The 19,172-nt window shown below is 37.2% G+C and overlaps 1 protein-coding gene across 2 annotated transcripts; it reads right to left on the bottom strand.

The window, feature by feature from the left end:
• Positions 1-13,326: 13,326 nt before the first annotated feature.
• Positions 13,327-16,956, bottom strand: adcyap1b (adenylate cyclase activating polypeptide 1b). Of its 2 annotated transcripts, XM_081374111.1 has the most exons (5): positions 16,625-16,956; positions 16,108-16,212; positions 14,950-15,084; positions 14,412-14,516; positions 13,425-13,881 (listed from the first exon to the last, which is right to left on the bottom strand). In XM_081374111.1, the coding sequence occupies exons 2-5, from the start codon at positions 16,209-16,211 to the stop codon at positions 13,698-13,700; spliced, it is 528 nt and encodes a 175-aa protein (XP_081230237.1). In that variant the 5' UTR covers position 16,212; positions 16,625-16,956; the 3' UTR covers positions 13,425-13,697. The 2 variants fall into 2 exon arrangements, with proteins under 2 accessions (XP_081230238.1, XP_081230237.1); XM_081374112.1 differs by lacking the exon at positions 14,412-14,516 and having other exon boundaries at positions 13,327-13,881; positions 16,625-16,913.
• Between the last annotated feature and the right edge of the window lie 2,216 nt (positions 16,957-19,172).

Genomic DNA, 19,172 nt, shown 5'->3' with positions numbered 1-19,172 from the left:
GGCTATTACGACTCGTATGAAACAACCTCCCATGCAACATGACAATCACCTCCATATTTGGGACTGGACGCGTGCTGAGCACTTACTTAATTTGGATTTCATGCATTCATGTATAAATCAAACATAAATAGCTTCTGTGTAGGGTTGTGTATCCAAGCCAAAAAGAGGAACAAACTCTTCTGATTCAATAATAGGACTGAAATGAGGGTTCTACATGTCTTGTTTGAACTCTATGGCACAGCGTGTATTAAAATAGAACTTTGCTGACAAAGGGTGTTTATGAGCAAGGGATCGATATTTCTTCCCCTGCTTTAAACCAGGGGCATTTGTCTTTGTGGTTCAAATTGTTTAACCCTGTCTGCCAATGTATTAACTCCTTCAAAGTCATCCAAAGAGAACTTTTAGATCTTTATTTTGAAAACGGAGAGCGGCTTTGTGTAGATCCTCACAGATTATGGGATGTTGGGGTCATTTATAAGTGGCTAGTTGACATACACTGTGAAAAATAATTACACAATAAAGAAAACATAGCATAAAGCCATTTTCCCATTTAACATCTCGATTAAAACTGTATTTATCTAAATATGAATTCTTATTTAATAGTCATAATACCTGAGTAATAGTATAAATAATAACACATTATATTTATAATATACATTATTTAGCAATTATATAATTAAATATATTACAGTATTATTATTATTTAATTCAAATTATTGTTCAGGCATTATGATTGTTAAATATAATATAATATAAATATAATATAAGGGTTAGTATTTTGTTTGGGGTTAGTTACCTGTAATTATGAATAATTTACTGTTATTACTAAAGTACATGTAGTAACATGTAACTGTCACCTTTAAAATGAAGTGTTACCAAAATTGAAAGTATGTATGTTTAGACATCATTCACGACTGTCAGTGATGATTAGCAAAGGCCTGTAAGTTATGATGGACACAGCTGAAAGCAGAGCTTAAAGGAACATTTGGCTCTGCAGGAGATGCTGTCGGTTTCCATCAAATGATCCACGCTTTGTTCCTTTAGTTGAGACAAAGTTATTGTGAAGTTCCTCTAGCAAGATAGCCTACTTGGAGTCAGAGCTGGGCTGTTCCAAATAGGTGGTCACATATGGTGCAGATGGTCCACAACAATGCATAGATCACAAACAATGTGAAAACATTTAATACTGTAAACTACTAGATTGGTGCCATTATAATCAATGGATGAGCTGGATCTAACCATGTGTGGTAGAACACACACCACGAGGTAGATGAAGATTCAAAACGGTCTTTAATAACGTCCAAACATAAATCCAAACAGGGTAGACATGTAAACTCAGGGTAGCATTGACGTTTCATAGACGAGACTGGACAACCAAACACAAGAACTTCAATACTAAGACTAACAAGGTGAATTAATGAGGACACCGCTGACCTTAATGACTAATCATAATCTGTAACCATAGTAACTAAAGAGTGGTGGGAAACTAGAACAAAGGAAACATGCGAAGATAAACAAACTTTAAGTCCAAAAATAACAGAACCATGACCGTACATCCCCTCCCTGAAGGTGCGACCTTTGCGCCGTAGTAGATGAATCGAGGGAGGGTGTACGAGGAGCAGGCGAAGGGCTGGATGAAAGCACACATGCAGGAAGGAGAGACCAGGGTGGTGATGATAGAGTTAGCTGCCATGGAGGAGATGATGGGAGAAGCCAGGTGGTAACCCAGAGTTCACTTTGGACGATTGCCCACGGCGGAGTCGATGGAGGGAGGATCCATGATGGTGACTTGACAGGCGACATCCGGGGGACGACCAACAGAGATGATGTCGTTGGAAGTGGAGCCCTGGGTGAAGATGGGGAGCTGATGGGACATAGAGAGGCCAACGGCACTGGAGACCTAGGCAGAGCCTTAGCGACAAGCGCCCAAGGCGAAACCAGAGTATCCGAGGATTGAGGCGGAGCCGGTGCGTCACAGACGTCACCTGAACTGAATATTTACACAGTTTAGTAGTATGAATCTATGAATTGCTTCGCTGAGAAATCGAAAGCATCAGGAATACAATTGTAGATGTACAACCTTTAACAGTATTTTATGATTCAGCCTCAATCGTTGCCCCTCAAAAATAATTGCAGTGCCTTACAACTATAGGACAGGAATAACTAAATAAATGTATCATTGCATCTAAACCAACAACATCTTAATTAGGTCCAATACCCACTAAATTACTGAAAGAATTGTTAACTCGTCATGCCTCTCATTAAGAAACCATACATAGATCTATATATATATGCTATGATTCAGGCCCCATCATATCACAGAAACTATGCTTGACTTCTAGCTTCTACAAATGACTTCTAGCTTCTGACCAAGGCTGCATCTCAATACTGACCCCAATTTTATCATCTCTACACTGGTTACCTATTAAGTTCCGTGTCGATTATAAAGTGTTGCTACCGACCTATATGGCCCAAAATAGTTTAGCTCCTGTGTACCAATCTTCTATCACCCTACAATCCATCACACTCCTTAAGGTCACAAAACTCAGGACTTTTGATAGTACCAGGATATCGAAGTCCACTAAAGCAGGTAGAGCATTTTTCACATTTGGCTCCTAAACAGAATAGCCTTCTTGATAAAGTTTGGGGCTTAGACACTCTCACATTTTAAACCTAGATTAAAGACACATCTCTTAGCCAGGCATTCAAAAACAGCCTGAAAACGGATGCAGAGGTCACGTTGTTTCTACTCCATACATGAGTAACAGGGGTTTTGAGTGTGTGCTACTGGCACAACAACAAACTTATACAAAGCTTGTAAACTACTGTGTACTGTATGTTCATTTTTTGTTTGTCATCTTCACTTTATTTTCCCGAAGCCTTATTTTGCTTCACTTCAGCTATAATGAAGACACATCCACACTTGCATTGCGTATTTGTGCATTTTGGCGGCGGAGCAATGAAGTTGATTTCAAATATCAATAGTGTTTCTCATAAATCGCTTACTGCACCTTTAATCCTTAATTTTAAGATTCACGTTTTTTTTTTTTCTCTCTCTCTGTCTCGACTGCTGTTTTTGTTTGTTTTGGGGATTTTTATACATCATTTCTATTCAATAAACATTTCAAAAATTTTATTTGACATTACTGGAACAATCTGGATATATTTTTTTTTTATACACTGTGCAGTTTTTCTTAAAAGTAATTAATCATCACACTGCAGTGCATTTATGGATATTTATTGTTTTGACAGCAATGAGGCCCATTTCTGTGATTTTGCCTAGGGCTCCGCAAACCCACAAGCTGACCCAACGTGGAGCAAGTTGCCTTTGAGCACCATTCTTGTATTCCCCACACACATGAGTGGAGTAATGGTATGGAATTCAGCACTGGAGATTCAGGTAAATGGCTACAGAAAGATAGAGAGACAACCGAGAACAGAGGGGGAGTAGAAGAGAGATGACAGAAGCCACATCATAGCGCAGAAACATGTCCTGCTGTTGGGCTGCTTGGATCTGGACTCCTTGGGGAATATAGTCTTTCACAGGTGTGAATGAGGAACCTTATGGTGCATTGCCTCTTCTACGTCTAATTCTCACTCTGTCTAGCATCCTTTTTTAGCTTATTTGTTAAAGAAAAGACTTAGTTGCTTAGCTTCCTGTAGTTAAATAGCATCTGTTCTTCTGACAGGGTATGGCTGATGGGCGTATGTCCTCATATTGTTTAAATTGTTTTCATCATTTTACAAGTAGCCTGTTCAGGACAGTAATATTTTGAATTAACCATTACTTTTATATTTTAGTTCATATATTAATATTTTCTTTCTAATATTTTAATATTTCTTAATGTGCATTTATCATTTTATTAGTTCTTTTTAAATATTGCTATTTAAGTTTAATTTATTAAAATTTCAGTTTTAGTTTTTATTTCTTTCCACTTAGTCATTTTAGTGCTTCAGCTTACACTTAATTCAGTTTATTGCCAAGGCAACGTTTATGATTTTAGTTTAGTTTAAGCTTTTCAACTAACATTTCTATTTTTATTTAATTTCAGCTTTATTTCAATCAATAAAAATGTTTTTAATAGTTTGAGTTAACTATAATAATCCTGGTTCAGGATGATATCACAATTATTTTTTATCATCAAAAGTTTTTAAATTATTCTTTTGTATGCTAGACATTTCATCAACAATTTTTCCTTCATCAACAATGAAAAGTAAATAAAAACTATTATTATACTTATAGATCTGATCTGTAAAATGCATGAAACTTGATTGTGTGTGCAATAAACATTTCATCACGACAAGACTGAATCTTACTCTCTCACTTAATTCTAGTAGTAATTGGTTGACCTTTACCTTTGCCCTGAACTTATGCTGACAGTTATGCTTGACAAGCAGATATTATTTTTAGAGCTCTTACTAATGTGCCTTTTCTCTTCCTATTCTCCTGCAAATGAGAAAATAATGATAGGTCGAGTTTATTTGCAGTGTGTCAATTTAGACTTTCATTCATTATCACAATTTCCTACACACAAAATTCACATTGTGCTGCACAAAATATGATGAGATGAGTGGGTGGGTGGCCAAGAAATGTGAGTTTGATTTATTTCACTCATAAGAGAAATTGAGGACAGATGCTCCACATGGAAAGAAATCTCTGCTTCCCTGAAGGAATGCGGAGTCACTTCCCAATCCCTTTTTGTGGGGGATGTGCCAAGTACCTGCGTATTTTACCTCTCTTCAAAATCCAGACGCAGACAGTAACGTTGCAGACACATCTCCAAGCCTTCTGAAACTCCATAAGCCCACTGTCTTTGGATGTCTCTGTTTTTGGCAATCCACCCACGGAGCAGCCTACCTTTATCACTGTTAAAAAAGAAGCTTTTCTGCAGGAAGATGGCAGTAACGCTCAGCTTATATTGGTTGGGGTGGTATCTGAAAAAAAAAAGACGAACTACACCATTTCATCTCCTAGAGCAATAAGTTGCAGACGCAGACGTTTTGTCATTTATGGTAGTTTCTTTAGCACCAGAGGATTTAATGTCCTGGGAGCTGCATGATGGGAAAACTGGTATATAGACAACAGCAACATAAAGCCTCCGAGAAGGCTTTATTTTACAGATGTAAAATGTGTCACCTATTTGTAGGTGAGGATGCATATACACATGGTGTTTGATGGTATAGCTTGAAGAAAACTTTTTGCTATGGCTATGTGACATGTCACGTTTTCTGTGGAATATAGTTTTTAAAAGGGGTGAAAAGAGGGCTGCATATGGGGGAATTTTTTTATTTTTTTCAATAAAAAGTTACAACTTATTGTTATTCAGCAAGGGCACATTAAACTGATCAAACGTGACAGTAAATTCTATTTCAATATATAGTATTTGTATTTCAAATAAATGCTGTTCTTTTGAACTTTCTATTCATCAAAGACTCCTGAAAATGTTTTATTATGGTTTCTGCAAAATATTAAGCAGCACAACTGTTTCAACATTGATATGTATCACGAGATATGTTTCTTGAGCACCAAATCAGCATATTAGAATGATTTCTGAATGATCATGTGACACTGAACTGAAGTAATGGCTGCTGAAAATTCAGCTTTACCATCGCAGGAATAAATGATATTTAAAAATATATCAAAATGGAAAACTATTATTTTAAATTGTAATAATATTTCATAATATTGCCGTTTTTACTGTATTTTTCATCAAACAAATGCAGCCTTGGTGAGCAGAAGAGACTTCTTTCAAAAAATCTTACCGACCCTGAACTTTTAAATGGTAGTATATAATAAAGTATAAAATATGTTTATGGTTTAAATGTTGCTTGCTGTAAAAAATAAAAATCAGAATGCTCAAATAGTTTTGAATGGCTGTCAATAGGGAAGATGCATGTTGCTGCCAGATGGTGTGATTCCAAAACCTACCAGTAGGGGCAAATGTGGTCATGCTAAGCAGGAAAATCTTGACCCCCTGGCCTCACTTCAGCTCTAGTAAACTAGTGACAACAGTTCAACAACACGGACAGCTCCTCAGACACCATCCTTTATTTTCACTGCTTCTGGAAATCTGCAGACACTGAGTTCGTTTCGAACAGTGTCAGTTAAGAAGTTAATACTTTTTTAATATAAAAAAGTATGATTCATCTGTGGTCTCCAAACATTGGACCCACACACTGTTAAACACAGTCTGTTGTTTCAGGTAAACTGGGAGCTCCTGCCACTCACTGTTTTGACGTCTTTGGTTCTTCCCCACAGGCTTTAGTTTTCCCCTGTTCCTCTCTGTTTGATTCTTGCTCAGTATCCATCAAACTCCCGTGGCTTAGCAACACTGAATTTCTTGGTATTATCAAATACACATAAGCGGCGCTCTGGCCCTATACATCACAGACACCAGTACCACAGAACACCATTTACACGTAATGAACATAATGTACTGATTGATAAAAAGGAGTGAAATCTAGGCTAAGTGCTTCCATTTGTAGATAAACATTGCATTTAGGGATGATCACCAGTCAGTGTCAGTGTGAGTTACGTCTCAGTGCTCTCTCCTCTGTGTAAGTGCCCCCAATCCCCTTGAGGAAGACAGTGTGTCATAGCCTGCTTTGTGCTTTTTGGCAGTTTTGACAGCAGCATTGGCTCACTGAGAGGGGCTTTTGGAACACTGTTCTGGGTCGCTCCAGGCAGGGGTGGAGGAAGACCGGCCTCTTGGCCTTTTAGTGGACACTACTGAATGATTCATAGTAGTGGGGTGATGGCTGTATCATCTTGAGGTAATGTTTCACTGAGCGACTTGCAAGGGTGTCTCTGTCGTATTGTCCACTGTCTGACCCTCAAAAAGTGGGGTGAAGCTGGGTAAAATATCGATTTTGCGATGAATTGTGAATCCGATATTCATTCCCAAAATCACAAGTGCAAGCTTTTACCCCGTGCTTTCCTGTAATTCTTTTTAACTACGGCTCCTTCCTACTGCCAAACCAACATTATCGCACCAAAAGAAGTCATATTTTGTCAAAGTTGACTGTCTGTAATGAAGGAGATGAGATAAATGTTTGCGTACCATGAATTAATTAATGGCAAGAATGCCCATCTTTCTATTGAGTTGACCTCGCAGGCTGTACACAATAACTTAGAGTAATACCGGTTGGAGTCATATTCACAGACAAATTAATCTTTCAAAACACTTATTATTATTAAATCAAAAGCAAATAGTGCAACCAGTGTAGATCGATTCATGAAAATTACTTTTATGAATCATACAGTGCATTCAGTCATTTAATTCAGGACAGGAACAATTACTCTTAAAAATTGGTTCTTTTTTATGAATCATTGACTCACAAACTCAGGAGTTACAGTTTGAATCAGTTTGATTAATTTGCACGGATAGGTTACTAAATTAACATCTCAACAATAAATTTAATAAAATGCATTGAAACAAATAACTATACAATGTGCTTGAAATATTTTGATTTACACGTATTTATGGCTTTTCTATACTCTTTAATTGGACTTGATTATTTTATAATAACTTAATTTTGTTATAATGATCATTTGTATTATAAGTTAACAATAAATGCAATTTAAAGTATACTTTTTATTTATAGAAGTTTATAGTTTAGGCCCTGTTGTTAACTATTTTTGAATACACACATAATAATATTATGTTCCAAGTTAAGAGGTTCCCTGATATTTAAAAAAAAACATAAAAAAAAATGCCCAAGTGAATCAGAATCAAAATTGAATCAAGAGCTTGTGAATCAGAATTGAATCAGGAAATCTCTATCAGTACTCAGCGGCTACTCATGACAACACTTTATCTGTGCTTGATATAAAGTCGTCTCAAGCAACAGCCCACCACCTCCCCAATCACCAAAGCCACAGATTTACCTTTGATTTACATATTGTTGTGTGACTGCAAATTACTCCCTAAGGGAGCATGTTCAGGCACACACACACACACACACACACACACACACACACACACTTGTATGCATATAAGTCACATTTCATGGGGGGGTACACAATAGAAAGATCTCCTGTGAACTGGGGGAGGGTGCTGATCTCAATGTAGTCACTCAATGTAAAACCCCCTCTTCACACCCATCTACCCAGCGGCCTCTGCACCTCAGGAGTGTGGCAAGGGGAGATGGTGTTAAGGGGGTGCGGCGGGAAACAAGTACATGGCTAAGATGGAGGCTCCCAGCATGATTCCTGCCTGGCTGCTGTTTTCACAGCTTTAATTGAAGGAAGGAGGGTTCTGTTGCTTCTTTCGAAGCCCTTAGACAAACAGCTTGGTGAACATAAGCTATTCTAGGAGAAGTGAAAGCTGAACCATGAAACAATAAATGTGATATTTACATATGGTTTTGTGCGACAAACAGATTTTGAATAGCTCTTTGGTTTTAGCTCAAGCATTATGGATTTTATTGATTGTTTTTAGATTGTTGTCTAAGGCAGGGGTTTTCAGACTTTTTGATGGCCAAGTGATGATCCACTTGCAAGGGACTACCTTCCCAGAATATAAAGAAAGCTATATATAGCTATATATGTATAAGACTCATTTATACTGTTTAAATATAGTTACTGTTAAAAATATTGTATTTTATTGTATTTAAAATATTATCGGAATAATATATTTTTGAAACTGAAAGATTTGTGAGATTAACTATTTAAAGGTTTGGCGTTTTAACGTCTCTTATGCTAACCAAGGATGCTTATTTGATTAAAAAACACAGTAAAAACAGTAAAAAACCATTTTAATTTTAATATTATTTAAAACATGAAATGTATTCCTGTGATGGCAAAGCTGAATTTTCAGCAGCCATTACTCCAGTTTGCAGTGTCACATGATCCTTAAAGCGTTAGTTGATTAGGGTTAGGGTTTGATAAATTCTTTCATTAATTACTCACCCTCATGTCGTTTCAAACCCGTAAGACTTTCGTCATCTTCGGATCACAAATAAATATATTTTTATGGAAATCTGAGAGATTTCTATCCCTCCATTGACAGACCACACAACTGCCACTTTGACTCTTCAAAAAGTTAATAAAGAGATCGTAAAACTTATCCATATTTTCTGAAGAGACTCGATCTCTTTATATGATGGACAGATTTAATTTAGGCTTTTATTCACATTTAAATATAAACAGAAGCTCACCCGTAATTGCTTGACGAGCGAGAACAAACTTCATTGGTTCTTGTAGAAGCTCAAACTGCTGTGCAACACAAGAACAAACCTCATTGGTTCTCTCACGTCAAGCGAACATGCTTGAGCTTCCGTTTACCATATCTGATGTGTATGTTGATAAATGTTTACGTAAAAAAAAGAAATCATTAAAATATGCTGATTTGTTGTCAAGTAACATTTCTTATTATCAATGTTGAAAACAGTTGTGCTGCTTAATATTTTGCAGAAACCATAACACAATTTTTTCAGTAGTCTTTGATGAATAGAAACTTCAAAAGAACATCATTTATTTAAAATACAAATACTATATATTGAAATACTCACTTTTGATCAATTTAATGTGTCCTTGCTGAATAACAACAACAACAAAATATTCCCTTATATTCGCAGCCCTCTTTTCACCCCTTTTAAGAACTGCTATATCACAGAAAACGTGGCGTGTCAAATAGCCATAGCAAAAAGTTTGTTTCAAGCTATACCATCAAACACCATGTGTATATGAATCCTCATCTACAAATATACTGTCCTTTGTGGCCTGTTGCTCAGCAACACTTTCTCTGATTAAGTTAGCTGACTATAGGAGCAAGGATCCTCCTTCTGCATGGACCACGGGATCAGATCACACTAATGGATCTGGAGCCACACCCTCAGCCCCGGTCCCGTGGGCCGAGTTCCCTTCCCAGCCTTTGTCTCTCAGTCAGAGAGAATGTGTACCAGGACAACACTATTGTGCAACAGGGACATCTATTTTTATACGCGGTAGCTTGAGAGGGATCATGGAAAACTCACTGTTGAATGCAGAAACGTCCCTGGGAAGACTGAAGACTTGTGTTTTCTTGAGTGTTGTTTGTTCCACCTACTGGAATGTGTTCAGCTTTATTGTGAAGCTCCTTTAGGCTTGCATTTTTAAAACATGATGCATCGTTAAAATAGTTCTTGTTGTGACTTCCTTTAATGTTGTTTAGTGGGGTAAGTAGTGCTTCCATCATCATCTAGCTGGGTTAGAAGCGATTCCATTAGCACTTGTCTCCAGGCTCCATTTAAGGAGGAGTTTCAATGGCCATATAACCAGTGCCATACAGTGCATTGGGCATTATGAAATAAACAAGTAACACTTTGCCCACTCTGACCACACTTCAACACACTAAAAACATAATATTTTCCAGGGCAGACTGCAGCAAGAGTATTAGCTTATGCTGAAGGTGCAGTACACCAAATTTACACATTTAGCAAACACTTTCATGCAAAATGCCTTGCAAGTGTACATTTTATCAGTTCAAGCTATCCTTGGGAACGACCCCATGGCCTTGGCGTTGTTAGTGCCATGAACTACTGTTTGGAAGTCAAATTGGTCATCTAATGATGTTCCCGTCCTCTTTAAATAGTGCTTGTGAAGTTTAGTTTTATTTTTTGTTTTGCTTAACTGAAGTCAGGTTTAGAAGTGAGATTGAAAACTTGACTGAATTGTGACATTATGTTGGTTTCATTTGAGATGGGACAATGGCAATGGGACTTTTGACTTACCTGTGTAGCTGACTGGGACATCCAGAAACACATCATGAGCAAATTGATTGAATCTTAGGCGTCTTGATTCACCTTTATTGATGGACAACACGGAATTTGTGTAATCTTCCGCCACCACTGTAGTGTTGTTCATGTGTTCATTTATTTGGAATATTTTTGTGATTTTTGCTTAGAGTGTGAGTACAAATCTTCGCATACATTTGTGTGTGTATGTGTTGAAGTGGGTGGTTTGGTCACTCTTGACCTAGCCACCCAGGATCACTGACGTGATGTTAATGTTCTGATTGTTGTGGGTATAAATTAAAGCTGTCACAACCACTCAGCTCACCCACAGTGGTATATGAGATCTGAATTATACCAATTACACATCTTGAACAGCAGTGGGTTTTAGTCTATCATTAGTGTCACAGCGTGAGCCTTCCTCGTGTTGTGTGCATAAAAGTACCCTTATGGAGAAACACACAAACTGTGCGTTTACACGGGCTACAGTGGAACGTTCCAAAGATTAGACATGGATTAGAAATTGTGTTGTTTACAAAAATTTATTCATACAAATCTTACAACACTTTTTAACATTTAAAAATACCACCCCCTAAGGAGCTATATGTGTTAATATAGGATGATGTCACTTGCTAATATTCACTTGTCACATATATAATGTTTCAGGTATAGATAAAACGTTCACATTAAGGCTTTCGGCACTTTCAGAAATGTACACAACAGGCTGCGCTGTGGCCTGTGTTCTGTCAGGTTTTCCAATCGTTGTCAAAAAACCCTCAAGCTATGCAATAAGAAACAACACAAAACCTAGCTATAGGCTTCATGGACCTTGAGCTACAACTAGTAGAGCTGAACAGAAACACGTGCTTGCCACATTTACACACAATCATCAGCTTATACAATCCAGACAATTAATACTTTTACCATGTACACCACTTCAGTAATAGATTTGATCACAATATATGCTGGCCATGCTTTTCAGCTCTAATTAAAGAAGGAGGTTTGAAACCAAGTTTCGAAAAGAAAAGGGGAGGAACAGTAAAGATGGACTTTGTGAAATGGAACCTAATAGTTTGCAGCATTTTAGGGCCACTAAAAATTGCCATCCGTGATAAGTGGCGATTTTTTATCGTAAGTTGTCACAAGGCACCTAAGCCAAAACCCATATCATCTTTCATAACATCATTATGTTCACGCACGCATTCACTCTCCCACCCACCTCCCGCCCTTCCTACACGCAAACACACACGCTCCTCGCATAACACTATCAGAGCCGCATCCATACTCACATAAAGCCTGGGGGACAATGCCAAATTGAAGAAAGATTGATTTCATGCCTGGGACAACGGTTTACATATTGAATTAGTGGATGAATAAGACCTGATTTCCATATCAGGAGAAATATACTGAATTCAATACAGGCTTAACCAAAATATATGATAAAAAAAGAAAACACAACAAATAGATGATTTTGCAGTGTGTCCCTCCCTAAGGGCGATGGGTGTATTGTGCCTAATCTACTGTATACATACAAGAGAAAGGCTATCTTCAACATGCAAAAGCATTATCTGGCAATAAGGATAATGAATTTGACAATCGTCGTGTTGAAGTTCACAAGGACCTCCTCTTTTGCTTTCGTTGGCCTCCCTATTCTCTCAGCCTCACATTCCCTCAGTCATCAGCACCAATTAAAGATTTACACAATTGATTTTTTTTTTTCTAGATCTACAATGAGGCGATGAATGAAACCATTAAGCATACTTCATCCTATCTCAGCAGATTTAAAGAGCAATCGTGCCACTGAAGAAAGTTTCACTATAAAGACATGGATGTGAGGGGAACATCCACCACATTCATTTCTTCATGGTGCATTTAGTTTCAAAATTGTCAAAAGATCATTATGTCATCCAATGACTGATACTAAAACATTCACAGCTTCTGCGTTACAATAAGGCATACGAACAAATTTTTGGTCAAAATGACGCAAAAGCCATCCACAAAGGCATTGAAGACATGCAAAGAACGGAGAGAGAGCCAATTCCACAAAACGTTTTCGGGAGCTTGATGGAGCAAGCATTAGAATGTTGGGGCTTGTTCAATTCTCTCGATAAAAAAAGACTCCTGCTTCCACAGAGGCGGATCTAAGTGTCATATCTGATGGAGGGACCAATACAATGAGCATGGAAACATTGAACTGGATGGGAAACAAAGGACATGCATGTATAGCCTACATTATAAGTATACCATGCATAGAGGTGATGAAGAAAAAAAGAAACAATAGAAAAAAAACATGTATATCAATACTACAGTTACTCCAGTGTATTTTTTTTTTCCCCAGTCAGGCATTCTGGTTACTGACTCCAATCACAAACACAGGCAGGACAATCACATTCCATCTGGAGAAGACTGGGCTAAGAAAGAGGGAATCATGCCAGCTACTATATATCCCTCTCCCACTCCTCCTTTTTTGGGGGGTCACAACAGTTGAAACAGCCCTGTACTTTACAGAGTACGTCCGATACATCCCTGGGCAGACTTTGGATAAAATAAGACTCTATTCTTTTAGCAGATTACAAAAATAAGTATAACATTCAGAACTTTGATTGTCTTTTTAAAATCTATTTATTTTCTGCATATGATGATGAACTTGAAAAGATACCAGGCGCATAACGTTCAAGGTGCACATTTTTTTTCATCTTTTTTTTTTTTTTCTCCTGATGGGTTTTGTTTTCAACATATATAGCTATATACATGAAACTGAACTGTTGGTCCACAAAGTATAACTGTGCGTTTCAAGTGCTTTTGTACAAAAAGAAAAACAATGTTATTAGTAAAATATTCATTTTAATGGCTTTACTTCATACATAAATACATGTTTAAAGAACACAGGCGCGATCCACTGATTAATCAGTTATATCAGAATGACTTTGATCTTAGGACTGAATGTACACATGGAGGGGCAATTTGGGGCAGTTTTGTCAGCGCTACAAATAAGCAAATCGACGTCCTTTGTTTTTGACTCTCTGTCTGTACCTTCTTCCCAGGACGGCTGCTAAATACTTCTTGACGGCCATCTGTTTTCGGTAGCGACTGTAAATGTCGGTGAAGATCCCATCCGAATGCCTTTTTGATAATGGTTCCGATTCGTCTTCCTCGCTGCTTCCTCCGCTGCAAATATATGAACTATTATTAGGCTACCGGCTGGCACAGGAAATGTGTGAACAGGTTTCAGTAGGCAGCTTAAACGCTCTTGATGATCCAAACATATATATATATAAATATATATATATTAATTCTATTGTTCAAGAAAAAAAATATCGTGAGCATTTTTTCGTTAACATTACAACGAATTTTATTAGAAATTGAAATAAGAGCAGACAATCCTCATAAATTATGCATGTTGGAAATTATGTATTCTGACGCATTGGCTCTCGACATTTTTTTCTCTGACAATATCTACAACATGTTCGTGTTAGCACAAACAATTAAAAAAGAACTTTCAAGCTAATTTATCGTGGTTCATCTACGAATAGTTCCCCATGAAATTCCACGCCCATGCGAGCCCACAGACAAAGACACAAGAAGTCGGGGAAAATAAAGACAAAAAGTCAAGACAGGACGACGAGAAATCATCTCCACTGAAATGAAGAGTGGGAAAACAAAAATGACGGCAGGTAAACGCTTAAAAATGCCCTTACCCTACGCGAACTGCCATCAGAGAATGCAGATATTTTCGTGCTGATAACTGAACCAGGATGTCCCTCAAGGCTCTATCTAATAATCCATCTGCATGCCTTTCCGTTCTGAGATAAAACGCCAAACACATAATATCAGTGATTAAAAACCACAGAACACGTTTGTTGCAAAGTAATCAGCCTGATTTAGTTGTATTCTTCTCTCGGCTAAACGCGTGATGGTGTTACTTTCGATTCCCTAGTAAATCTGTCAATCGATCCGTCTCTCTGTCGCTCTATCTATCTATCTATCTATCTATCTATCTATCTATCTATCTATCTATCTATCTATCTATCTATCTATCTATCTATCTATCTATCTATCTATCTATATTAAATAGTCACTTAAGGCAAATATCAACAGTAACAATAACAGAAAAAAGCAAAGGAAAAAAAGCTGGGAAACAAAAGGAACAGACATAGCGGAACAACATAAACTAAACATAATGACATCGATTATCATATGATATGACATACAGGGAAGTGATGTGAAATTATGTACCTTTTCTCTGGAGGATAGTATAGCGTGTATAGGTCATCCGTGAGAGAGGGAGGACTTCGTATAGAAATTTGATCATTGCCAAAAGCCATGTCGCTTAACGAGTTTCCGTCTTCGTCAAACACATCGTTGTCTAGTCTGGAATTTTAAAAAAAGATTGATGCATTTAATAAATCACAATTTAATACACTAGAGTAATAGGCTATTATGTCCATAAAAAAACTGTGTTTTAAATAAAACCCAAATAAACTGCTAAATTAATTCAACCGTAAATTATAGCCAGTTGTTTTACGAAAAAAAAAAATAATAATAATAATAATAATAATAATAATTGTGAGATGAATGCGACATACTCAAGGTTTATGGATCGAATTGATTTTAAATAATTAGTTTAATGACGCGGTCATACAAACAGTCTAATTATTGTGTTATTATCTTCATAGGGTAAATGAGAGAATAATAATCTATTTGGAGGTGTCCCTTCGCAATTTAAAAAAAAGCATACAAATATGATAACGTTTGGTATGTTTGAGCCAAAAATGAGATTTGACGGTGACGTGTGAAGTTAGGCTACTATACCTACCAGGTGATAAACCTAATTGCCTACACCTGACATTGTAATAATCATGAGTAAATTCACACAACAAAAGGTCCCGCACTGAACATTCTCATTCGTGTTTTTTTTTTCTTCGGTTTGTACAGTGACGCCACTGTACCGTCATCTTACGGGCCAGCCGTTACATTCATTGGTTTCTCATTTTCATACAAGCTACACTCCATCTGCCTGTCCCAATGGAGAATTTCCTTCTTAGCGATGCGAACGCCCTCCCACATTTGCAAGCAGATCTTAAGCGCTTGCACTGTAGCCCTGCATAGCCTATGCGTAAACTCTCGGGGGGAAATCTCGTTGGGCTGTTTGATGTCTACAAAATAGTACAACAAAGCCCATATTTTTTCACTCTATAAAATTTAGCAGCATTTTTTTATTTATTAATAATAATAATTATAATAGGCTATAAAATCCTTGTTCATTTTTGCGCCTTGACACCGTGTCGTTAATTTCTGGAGTGTTTAGACTGTTAAACAAAGCTCGTCGCAGAATATTGTCCTTTTCAACGTGAAAGAAAATCTCAAACGTTGAGCAGAAAAGCATATACATACCTCATCTTAGGAAAAGTCATCCCAATAGGCGTGCAGAAGGCGCTGTAGTGCATCATGATTCCGTAGATGAGCAACGCTAAAGTCGCTTTACTAGATCTGGCCATGCTGTAAAGACACAAGAAAGTTAAATAAATAACTTAAAAATATCAAACACGTATAGAGTATAGCCAAGTTACGATCCAGGAAAATTTACAAAAATTTGACGCCTATGAGTTTTATTCTATTCGATAGAAGGCTAATACGCAAATAACTTTTTTTTAAAGAAAGCCTATAAAAATCCAGAAAGGCAAACCAGGTGCGACTTTTTACTCGTCTTACTCGTATTTTCCGCTCGTAAGATGATTTGAAAAGTTTAAAGAATGCCATGTACGCGCAACAGAATCCTTCTCCCGATGAGGCAAATAATAAAACCGGTAGATAATCTTTAGAAAAGGAAAATCCAGTTGCCTGAGCGTCTTCGTATCCTAATTCCTTGGTTTAAACCGAGTAAAAACGCCTTTGTCGGGTTTTAACCTACCTATTGCAGAGTAGGTAGATAGAAATGCTGTTGGATGCGACTCGGGTGCGGCTGTGGTTGTATGAGAGAGATAGAGATCTTCCTCACAGCACCTCTTCCCTGAAGCGCCACCGTCCTTTGATTATGTGCTCGTCGGTTCAGCCCCTGCACTTTTATACAATAACCAATATACTACACAAAATCACTTCGGCAAACAAAACCTCGATGAAATCAGCAGCACTCGTTTGTCTACATATCCTTTTACAAAACTTTTTCTGCTGTGCTCCGATTATCTCGGATTTTTATCCATGAATAGGGAGTCTTGCTTTTTTTCAATAAGTCACATTAAGTATGCCACAGACGTCATCAACCCTTCCTCCCGGGATCTAATAGTACAGTTCCTTCCTCATCGATGAACGAGTCACACCACATACACCTCAAATGGAACTTTCCTAAGTGTAATTTCTGGAGAAAGGACAATTTGCAACTTTTTTTCAACTTGACATGACAATGTGACTGCCAATTAGGATCCCCGGTCCCTGGGTTGTCTCGAGGTCCCAAACCACATCAGTCACTACAAACAGACACTTACTTACGCACTGTCGGGATGAGACAATAGAGGGTAGACACGATAACAAAAAGAGCCATGTTCAAAAACGCCACATTTGCCACAGGGTCACGGGCTGGGCGCTGTCCACCAATGTGGTTCTGAAATGTCTTCGTGAATGAAAATGGCGCACACTTTTTTAATATAAACTAGCGCTATATTCATCATTCTACCAAACGAAATTTGTCACTCTATGTTTTTTTAAGAAACACAATTATTAAAGACTATTATTATCTATATCTATATTATTATCTATTTTAATCTCACATGCGTCATGGCCTTTCTTTGGTGTACGGATATTGTGTCTGAAATTTCTGAATAATAGGCTTTTTGCTTTGAACACGTTCCACTTATAGTCTATATAGTTTTCGTTATTTCAGGCACACAAAAGCAAAAAAGTTATTTAGTCAAGCAGAATAACTACGTGATTTTGTTACAATGCTATAAGAGCAAACTGGATCCCTTGTGTATTTACTGGCCAGATGACGAAGTCCAGAGTCGTGCACCACCGATGGATTTGGTATGAATTAATTCATGCTTACGACGATTAGTGAACTCTGACGTCGTATGACGAAACTATAAGCCACCGCTTGGTATACTCACCAAGTCCATACACAGAGCGTGATTAAGTTGAACAATGACTCCACGCCTTGGTTCCCTATCATCTCTAGTCGGTTTTTACCTCAACACTGCCCCCATGTGTTTCGGATTGGAAACTACTTATGAAAATTAAGCACAAGTTGGTTTCAGAGATGCACGATCACCTGTGGTCGTCTTTACTTTAAATGTGAATAGACTAAGCTATAATAAAGTACAATGTAAACACGCTGAAATAAAGGGATAAATAATGACAGTAGCTACTTAGGCTATGTTTTCTCGAAGTAGCCTACTCATGAACGTAGGCTACTGCTGCTATTGTTACCACACAACTATCCGCGAGGCTTTAAATCTAGCTGGTTTGTGATTATAATGTTTCAAACGTTGTTGGAAGTTATGGTTACTGAAACCTTGATTAAATGTTTATAGGCTAGCCTACATATAGACCTATTTGCAAAATAATACAGAAATTGTAGCTAGCCTATGTAGGCCTTGCCTAAGCCTATGAACTATTGCTTTGGTTGAAGCTATACATTTTTAGGCCTACTCCCATGATTCGCAACATTATGAATCGTGTTTTAACTTTTCTTTCACCTGCATTTAGCTATCCAAAATTACAACATTTGAGCACAATTGTTCCTCTGCTTGCAGCAATAAGCGTGGAAACACATTAACTGTAAATTAAGTAAATGAAAGATACTGGAACACGTGCTATTACTGACAGTGTGTGTGAGTCAAGAGAATACATTATTTACAGTAAAGCTATTAAGTTGCTTCCTCTGGGTATCCTGATGTAACAAATGATATTACGGTCAAGTTGAGTGCAAGTATTGATGTCCTTAATTACAGAGGGAGGATTCGTCACCTGTGTCTCAGCACATTTTAGGCTGATATGGTATTTCATTTTTAGTAATGTTTTATTTCAGTTGTTAAAAGAAAGAAATATTTTTTTATAAAAACATTTTAAAGATTTAATTAATTATTAGCTTTTTATTAATTTACAAACCCCCTGCAGTTCCTTCACAAACCTTTTTATTTTATTCTAAGATTTACAAGAAGATATAAAAGTAGGGGTGTAATATTGTGTCACAATATATCAATTCAAAAATGCAACAATATGTATTGTGGATAGTGACAATATGTATTGTGGATAGTTCACCCAAAATGAAAATGACTGTGTGTGATGAAAAAATTCAAGATTACAGAGTTTTAGTGTCAGTACTACATTAAACTATCATGTTGAATATAATGTATAATAATGCAATGGGGGAATATTTGTGGGTCCTGATAATGCCAAATGTCAAATGTTACCAGTAAAAAGTGGCTTTTACATTATTTGAAAAACATCTAGTCAGTGAAAGAGTG

The sequence above is a fragment of the Scardinius erythrophthalmus genome (genome assembly GCF_964197995.2).
Source record: "Scardinius erythrophthalmus genome assembly, chromosome: 9".
NCBI lineage: Eukaryota > Metazoa > Chordata > Actinopteri > Cypriniformes > Leuciscidae > Scardinius > Scardinius erythrophthalmus.
Note: the sequence above shows the minus strand (reverse complement) of the source record. Positions and strands in the feature narration are given on the sequence as shown.

Excerpts from the sequence above, each read along its gene's own strand:
- adcyap1b (XM_081374111.1), bottom strand. The coding sequence starts at position 16,211 with ATGGCCAGATCTAGTAAAGCGACTTTAGCGTTGCTCATCTACGGAATC. Across the intron at positions 15,085-16,107 it reads ATGACTTTTCCTAAGATGAG|ACTAGACAACGATGTGTTTG; the intron begins GTATGTATATGC and ends TTAAAATTCCAG. Across the intron at positions 13,882-14,411 it reads CTGATGGCAGTTCGCGTAGG|CGGAGGAAGCAGCGAGGAAG; the intron begins GTAAGGGCATTT and ends ATATATTTGCAG.